At 43.8% G+C, this 8,889-nt stretch overlaps 1 protein-coding gene across 1 annotated transcript; it reads right to left on the reverse strand.

The window, feature by feature from the left end:
- Positions 1–1,803: 1,803 nt before the first annotated feature.
- oaz1b (ornithine decarboxylase antizyme 1b) lies at positions 1,804–6,799 on the reverse strand. Its single transcript, XM_069713795.1, is given in 6 exon segments — positions 1,804–2,901; positions 2,989–3,074; positions 3,337–3,509; positions 3,598–3,684; positions 3,686–3,737; positions 6,603–6,799. Coding segments are annotated over 6 exon segments (654 nt in total). The 5' UTR covers positions 6,728–6,799; the 3' UTR covers positions 1,804–2,770.
- Positions 6,800–8,889: the final 2,090 nt, after the last annotated feature.

An 8,889-nucleotide genomic window follows, 5' to 3' on the forward strand; every position in this document is an offset into this window, starting at 1 on the left:
CAACTGGTTATCTTCAATTTGCCCAGAATTTGAAAGATTCTTTTTGTATTATTGTGAGCAGCCGAAACAGATTTGTACCTTTTTTTTATTTTCTTACATTGCTGACATGGTACTTTAAAATGTCCGGGGTTGGCAGGTCTGATAGGAAGTAAAAGGAGCATCCGTTGTAGAGCGGGCCGGTCCGTGAGGCGGTCCGTGAGGCGGTCCGGGCCGGTCCGTGAGGCGGTCCGTGAGGCGGTCCGTGAGGCGGTCCGGGCCGGTCCGTGAGGCGGACTGAGGTCACGGTTCAGTTTGTGACTCTTGAGTCGGAGTTTGTGGGAAAACGAATCCCTCATTCAATCACGTCGTCCCGTTAACGTGCAGCTGCACACGTCAGTTTCTTACTTCTCTGTTGATGTTCAGATACGAGATGGACGGTGTCAGACTCCCGGTGCCCCCCCCCCCCCACCACCACCACCACCACCCCTCATTGTCAGGCTGTTTGTTCGTTTGTGGTGATATCCTCGTTTCTGTTCAATCATTCAGGATTTTTTTCTTCTCTCTCTTTTTATCAACAACATGCAAGTACAAATGCTTCTATGGTCTTTTAAAGCTAACTGTGATGTGCATTACTTCCACTGTTGCTTAATCTTGTTCGGATTATTTTCTACCCGCGTTAACTGGCAAGTTTATAGCCCTCCTTTCTTTCTCTGCTGTGACCTTTGCCCCCTGTCCTCTCCCCCACCCCTCCCGCTGTCTTCTCCTCCGTGAACCTACAGTACTAACAACTTTTAGACGTCTCGTGGACGCTTGGCTTCAGTGCTGTGTCGTTTTTATTTTTTATTGCACTCTATTGAAGAAAAAAGTTTGAGAAGTCACATTTAATTTTCCTAGAATGCTTATTACTATTATCTATGTCCGTACACCATTTTTCTACCATTTTAGTTGCTTCTCTTCTATTTTAATCATTAGTCATTTTTATGTGGGCGACCTCAAATATTTGGAGCAAACGCCAGTCGGAGGAGTTTCATTGCTTCATATTGTGATCTGAAATTTTATACATGTCATAATAATACTTGATATGTACCTATTAAATATTTGGATTCAAGAAAAAAGTTTTCTTTTTTTTTTTTTACAGGTTTTATTGGGCAAATAACTTTTTAAAGATTTATAAACTGTAAAAACTGCACCTGTTCCTTTCCAGGTAAAGTTGAAGAAGCAGTTTTCTTTTAACACCTGAACTTCAAATCAATATTTAATCCCTATTATCCAGTCAATAAACAGGAAATGAATGTTGGATATTTAATTAAAAAAAAAAAAAAAAAGGAGGCATGCATATAAGTGCGCTCTTTTCTAACTGACCTCCAATCAACCTGCACCGTGAGGGTCCATGACCTTTGACCTCAAGTTGGTAAAATTGTAGAGAACATAAAAACACGCAAAAGGTTATTCTCTGCAGAATATCACTGCCATCTAAAATTATGCAGTTGATTTAATGTCAAAACTGAGGCTAAGAAAGAAAGAAGCCACTTGTACATCTTTTACAAGGCCAGATACAACTTTTAAAATCAGTTGCTGAATGGTACCCGTGATTCAGAGTCCCGTGGAGCCCCCTGGTGGTGAGAAGACACATGACATGCTCAGGATGTCCAGCTGCCCCACTGCTTCTGTAACTCTTCTATTTATGCAGAGAAGCACAGATGACAAAATGTGCTTCACTACATTAGATAGAGGATACATTAATGATCATTTATAATGCATGTGCAATAAAATTCTGCTTTTAAATGCATCACTGGTCAATGTAACCGACACAAGACAAAAACATGTTGTTGTTGTTTTATTATCACAGAAGCACAACAGGTACCACTATGCAGGTGAACAACAAACTCAATACTATCATGAAAAATTAAAAAAAAAGTTAAAAGGAATGCTAATCCAAGAAAAAAAAAATCTATCATAACATCACAGCATCTTTTTCCACCTTCAAAAACAAAACTACAATAATGGCTGATATACATGGCAAAAAGAAACAAAAGTACTTTGGATTATTCACTTTCCTTTCACTTTGTACCAACACACTCATCTTAAGATATTTGTTTGTAACTGAAGTGCTTTCATCATACACATGGTTGCATTCATCTTTTCACTCCACCTCTAGTCTACATGGACTCACCATCCAGCTATTAAAGTACCAATTATTGGGGCTGTTTGTTTAGAAGTTAAGTTTCAAAAACACTAATACTAATATAAAAATATTAGTGCCATAAAATAAAACTGGTCCCCCTGAAATAATTTGTAATCCAAATTCAAAAAGGAAATATAGGAGCAATTTAAAGTTGTTATTAGCCAATCAAAAGAAAGCTGGAGTACCCGAGTGTAAACCTGATGACCTTTTTGTTGTACATTCAAGAAATGAAGAGCCGGCCACCTCAATCTGGCATGAAAGGAAACGCCAACAAAACAAAGAAATGGAAATTATATGGGAATTTAACTAGCTATGATACCTGCTATATGATTGCAAGTCCAAAACACAAAGAGTCCCTCCTTTTTTAAACGACAACAATTCATCTTCAAGAAAACCTTAGAAGAAAACACACTAAGGTGGACGCTGGAAACGGGAGAGACACCGTACGGATTCCCTTGAACACAAACAGCACGGGGAGGTGAGAACTTGCATACAGAGAGCTGCAGCCGGGGCTTCAACAGAGATGTGTGTGTGAGTAAGATGGGACTCGATGGCAAAACATACAACGGGAAGAAAAAGCAGGGGATGGAGAGGTCGTCTGGAGGGCTACTCCTCGTCCGAGGAGTCCCGGTCAAAACTGTAGGCCATGAAGAAAACGTCGGGTCGAGGTGGGACGAGGGCATGGCCCGGTTTCACAATCTCAAAGCCCAGGAAACTGAAGGTACGCACCAGTTTAGCTGGACGAATACAAAGAAGGAACGACATGTTAAAATTGAAGTTATCAGAGGACGGACGAACTGTGGGAACGAGGCGTCGGCACGTACCACGGTCATCTCTGGTCTTGTAAAAGCAGACAAACACGCTAACGACTTTCAGATGTTCTTCAGCATACTCGAGGAGAGCCGCAAAACTGGAGGGAGAGCAGAGGGCAGCTGAGGTTAAACATGGGAAACATCCTCGTAACGAGCAGCAACATAAAACTCAACCCTGAGATTATCCTCAAAGGAGTCGATGCTTTAGCCTAATTATTTTAAAAGGCTCTCGTTTGGCTTTCGAAGGGCAGCGACGGAGATTTAACAAGAAATCGAGGCTGCGTGTGGCCCCGTGTGAAGGTGTACCGGCCCCCCGGGGGTCCCATCATCTTCATCACCTTCATCACAACATCTCCTCACCTCTCCTTACTGCCTTCAGAAAGAGGATCCAGAGGTATCTCCACGTAGAGCGCGCTGCTGCTCAGGACAGCGTCCCACTGTATCGTCCTGGTAACGGTGGGACGACTTTGGAAGTGGAGTATCCCAGGGCGACCGTTCCCCGCCGGCTCCTCTGTGACACTCAACTTTCGGTCCTGGAATACAGATGAAAGTGAAGCGTGTGATGTTAAACGTGTCGTGTGACTGAAAATGGTTTCCGGCGACGAGGAGTTTGTGACTTACGGAGTAGAGCAGTCGAGCTGAAGGAGTGTGATCCCGTGTGCCATTCCCTCGCCCACCTGGGATCTTCAGGGGTGGGAGAGGGGCATCAGGAGCACCACAGAGGCCCCGGGCTGCGGGTACTACTACAGTGCAGGGACAGGCTGCAGGGGGCGACAGAGAGACCACGCAATTACAAAACTATTACATACATTATCTTCCAAATCCATATGATCTCAGAGGTCATGTGACTTTACACATAAATAGATTTCGACGTTGCCGTTCTGCGGCATGAAGAACTGATGCAACTCCACACACACGGTGCTCATACAGTATCTGCTGGGCTTTTAATATCAATGACTGCGTGGCTGCTCAAATACGCTGACGTATCACTGAAAACAATCTGCAACAACTCCATCCAGGAGGATGTTTACATCCGACACAAAGCACACCTTTGTGCCGTTACACCGGGATGTTTCGTTTGAACCGTTAACCGACTGGAACTGGAGGCAGCAGCGGACCGACATTCAGTTTCTGCAAGATCAAGGTGAAGCAATGAATTTACGATATTTGCGTGTTTGTCATGAAAGCTGTTGGCTGAAGTTACAGAAGTAAACCGGTTTGTGATATTGAACCTCTGTCGTCTACTGTTGGCCGAACGGTTGCTCGTAAAGACAACAGGACAAAATCAAACTATCACTTCATGAATTTATATATTTTTTCCGAGCAACAATGAACGCACAGCGTCCAGTTGTGGACAAAACATTTAATCATCAAATTCACAAGATTTAAACTAGGTCTCATCCCTAAAGCCTTAAACTCGACTTTAATTTATACATACGGATCTTTTGTTTAATATCTACACTAATTATTATAGTGAGCGAGCGGTTCGTCACTGATGCAGCCGACCACAAATATTCTGCTGTGAAAAGCACAAAACCGGACGCCTTTTTTTTACCTCAAATTTCAGTGAATAGTTGAAAGTGTCCGTTTCCTGATCCAGCTCCTAATTTCTACCAAATGTCAAACACTAAATCTTTATTGTGCCGCATGCAATTTTGTGAACCCCGTATCTCGTGGTGTGCGTTCAAAACAGTAATGCCAAATTAACAGCTCAAAGTTCTGCAAAGCACAAATCAATAAAAATAGTATTAATAAAAAAAAACTTGCCTTTTCACTGCAGCTAACAATAAGATGTGAAATGGCATAATTAGATTCAGATTAAATAAAAAGACAGCCTGCTCCCTCGGATTCATTACTGGGACGGCACCAGATGACCACTCACATTATTAATTCATCTGTAACGGATGATTTATGTTGTCTATTATATAATGGAAAGTGTACAATACCCATAAAAATGTCCTGAAGCCAAAGGTGATGTCAGCAAATGGTAACGTGAGGTCTAACGATCCCTTCATCAGGACGTTTAGTCTTTTTGTGGACTTTCATTCAACCAAAGTTCATCTTCCAAGGAAACCAACGATAAGACATGACATTAACAGCAGAGGACTTCCTCTTCGTTCAGAGCGTTTTTTTCCACCACTGTGTACAGTAACAACATCATCATCATCATCTTCTTCCTCCGTCACGCCAGCTGCAGTAAAATGTCTATTGCGTAATAACCAAGCTGACAGGAGGTGGAGGTGGTCAGAAACGGGCTCACCTGCCTGGTTCCTCTCAGCCTGGCCTCACCTGTCTGGTTTACTGCTCTCATTAGATGCCATTTGTTAAAGGATGAATGCAGTTGTTGTTGTTTGAATGGAGCGAATCAGTAGTTTACCCATCCATCTTTTATCTACACCCGCTTCATCCTGAACAGGGTACCAGCTCACTTTGGGTGAAGGCAGGGTCAGATTATCACCGGGAGGACAGATTATCACCGGGAGGACAGATTATCACCGGGAGGACAGATTATCACCGGGAGGACAGATTATCACAGGGAGGACAGATTATCACCGGGAGGACAGATTATCACCGGGAGGACAGATTATCACCGGGAGGACAGATTATCACAGGGAGGTCACATTATCACCGGGAGGACAGATTATCACCGGGAGGTCAGATTATCACAGGGAGGACAGATTATCACCGGGAGGACAGATTATCACCGGGAGGACAGATTATCACCGGGAGGACATGCAGCCTCCGCACAGAAGAACCCGGGATCAGGATCGGGATCGGGATCGAACCCGGGATCAGGCCCAGGCCCGGGATCAGGATCAGGCCCAGGCCCGGGATCAGGATCGGGATCAGGCCCGGGATCGAACCCGGGATCAGGCCCGGGATCGAACCCGGGATCAGGATCAGGATCAGGATCGGGATCGAACCCGGGATCAGGATCAGGCCCAGGCCCGGGATCAGGATCGGGATCAGGCCCGGGATCGAACCCGGGATCAGGCCCGGGATCGAACCCGGGATCAGGATCAGGATCGGGATCGAACCCGGGATCAGGATCGGGATCAGGCCCAGGCCCGGGATCAGGATCGGGATCAGGATCAGGATCGGGATCGAACCCGGAACCTTTTCGCTGAGGCGACAATGTTGCGCTCGTGCCGAGCTGTTGACCGTGACGTCAGAAATCTGCTTCATCTTTAAACACACGAACATCAGATGAGGAGCGAAAACACGTTTTATTAAAATCTGTCGTCTGGTGTCGGTTTCCGGTTTCTCCGGTGTTTTCCGCGACACGTTAAACGGGTTGTAATCACGTGACCTCCGGTCCGCCGTTGATGCTAACCGCTACAGTGACGCAACACAAGTTCGACGACGTTCCTAGCTAACGTCAGCTAACGCTAATGCTAACGAGCTCGGGCCACGAAGCGAACTAATTTAACGTCGGTCCTTTCTGAACAAACCTGTGACGTCACGACTGAAACAAAACACAAGGCTGACGTCATGGCTTGAACGGCGCAAAGGATGCAAACCGTACAACGAGGTGTTTTACTGACGCGCGTGTGGCCGCTAGCCGGGCTAGCCGGGTTAGCTCCGCCACCCCTCCCCCACACCGCGGCGGTATTTTCTCGACTTACTTTCCGATCAGGTCGCAGATTCCACCGCTTAAATCCGCCATTGTAGTAAAATGCTGCTTTTTTCCTTCTTTCTCGCGAGCAAAGCAATGACTGTTTAGGATCCGCTGTAGGTTGGATTTTACCATCCGGCCTCGGGTAGAGACACGACGGGCGGACTGCTCTCTGCTCGGCTCGGCTGGGTAGTGATCAGCCGAGACGGGCTCCAGAAGTAGAAAAAGAAAACAAGGAAGTCAAGTTAAACACGACAACAAAAAGCATTACTTCCGGTTTGACTTCAAAATAAGAGTGAGGTGGCGGCGCTATTAGGGACGAACCGTTATACAGTCCGCGGGCGCGACGTAATCGTGCTTTTATTTTGTAAACAAAAATATGCATCATATTGCTAATGATGAAAATTGGCATCGCTGACATGACAAAAGATGTTGAATTACAAATTACCAACCACATTAGCAATTTCTACCGCTGTATTAGTACATTATAATAAACATATCTATCTGAAAATAATTATTTTTATAAGACAAATAACAAGGTTTAGTTATAATGTCCCTTTTCCCTCAGAGATTTGATCAAAATATAAAGTCTGGGGTTGGGATCCATGATATTGGTTTGTTTGTTCGCTTGTTCTTTTTTTTTAGATATCTGTTATCCCCATATTTTCCTGTGGTCGATTGCTGATACCTATATATATATATATATATATATATATATATATATATATATATATATATATATATATATATATATATATATGCACATATTCTCACAAATTCGCCGTAATGATTAGTACGACGGCTCCTGAGATGAGCAATTCAATGTTTACTGTTTAAAGAGATTTAATGTAGCTCATCCTTGCATGGATGGTTTCATATTTAGATTCAGAGAGACTTTTTGATTAAATTCACATCATTGCCAACTCTAAACTAAAAGAAAATCCTAACGAGTATGTCTATGATGACAACTGTTCATGTTTTTTTTAATATCTCAGGTAGTATAAATCTAACTAAACTCAACAGTTTATCGGGCTTCCCTGGGTAAAATAAACATATACTGTAATACTAATCCAAACGTAATGTAAAAAGAAAAAGAAAAAGATTCAGCAATGATTTTTTTCTTTGCCTTTGGTTTGCTGGTTTGCTCGTTCCGTCCACAAGGAGGCGACAAAGCAACATGAGTTCCTCTTCAGCCACCAATGACATAACACTTAATGCCAAAATAATTAGGTCCCGACCACCGATGGTGTGAAAGCTCTACTGTTATCCAAGCGATTATTATGATTCTCCACAAACAACTGCATTTTTGGCGGTTTTATCATATTCATAGTCGTGAGCAGTCGTGGCCAAATGGCTCGCTAGCGCCCCCTACACAGATGCCACAGCTGCTCCATTTACCAACATGCACGAAATTCGGTGGACACGTGTATTACACCGAGATGTGCAAAAAAAGGTACATTACGTCAACTCAACAGGAAGTCCACCATTTTTAATTTACAAATAATGGTGGGATTGAACCCCAAACCTTCTAGCTGAGAGGCAGCAGTGCTAACCACCAATCTTTGTAGGTTATAGCCTGCATGTGACAAATCTTTGGCTCACTGAAACCTATAACTCCACCGACCATAAATATTCATTCAAATGGACCAAAATTGCCGCAGACATTCTTTGGATAGTAGATATACGTGTTTTTAAGGAGGTCTGCAGTGATATTAAATATCTTCCTGTAATGTGTAGTGGATGCAAAACTTTTTAACTTTCTCCAAACGTTTCAACTTCACTAAAAGTTGAATCAGCATCAACAGGTGGAACCTGAACCTTTAATATCAACCTTGGTGAAGAAGAATCTTTTACCTGTTGAGTTAACCAGACTGTCGGCTGAGTCTCTGGAAGCTCTGCGTGAACTCCGTGAAAGCTTTCTCCTGCCACACCAACTTCTCCGGTGCTGAAGATAGTCCTGCGGTCTATGACGCCAAGCCAGAAACGACCTCATGAGGACATGGGTTCGAGCCCCGCCGAGTTAACACACGAGGTTCATGGTTTACTGAGGGCGCGTCCCCTTAACAATAAGCCACACGGTTCACGGAGGGCGAGACCTCCTAAGGCAAGTCCCTCTAAGGGTAAGCCACAAATATTCAGGTTTGTATGTGTAGTCACACTAATACCAAACCGAAGGTCAATAACAATATGAAACTCAAACAAAAAAAAGTCCAAAAGACATTTTTTTTTTCATTGTGCACTGTTAGAGCAGTTCCTCAGTGAGAAGTAACATGTCAGAATGAGTCCAACTTTTTAAC

The sequence above is a fragment of the Brachyistius frenatus genome, unplaced genomic scaffold (genome assembly GCF_029030835.1).
Source record: "Brachyistius frenatus isolate BFR_SWC_R1_liver_20210118 unplaced genomic scaffold, ASM2903083v1 Contig_122, whole genome shotgun sequence".
Taxonomy (NCBI): Eukaryota; Metazoa; Chordata; class Actinopteri; family Embiotocidae; genus Brachyistius; species Brachyistius frenatus.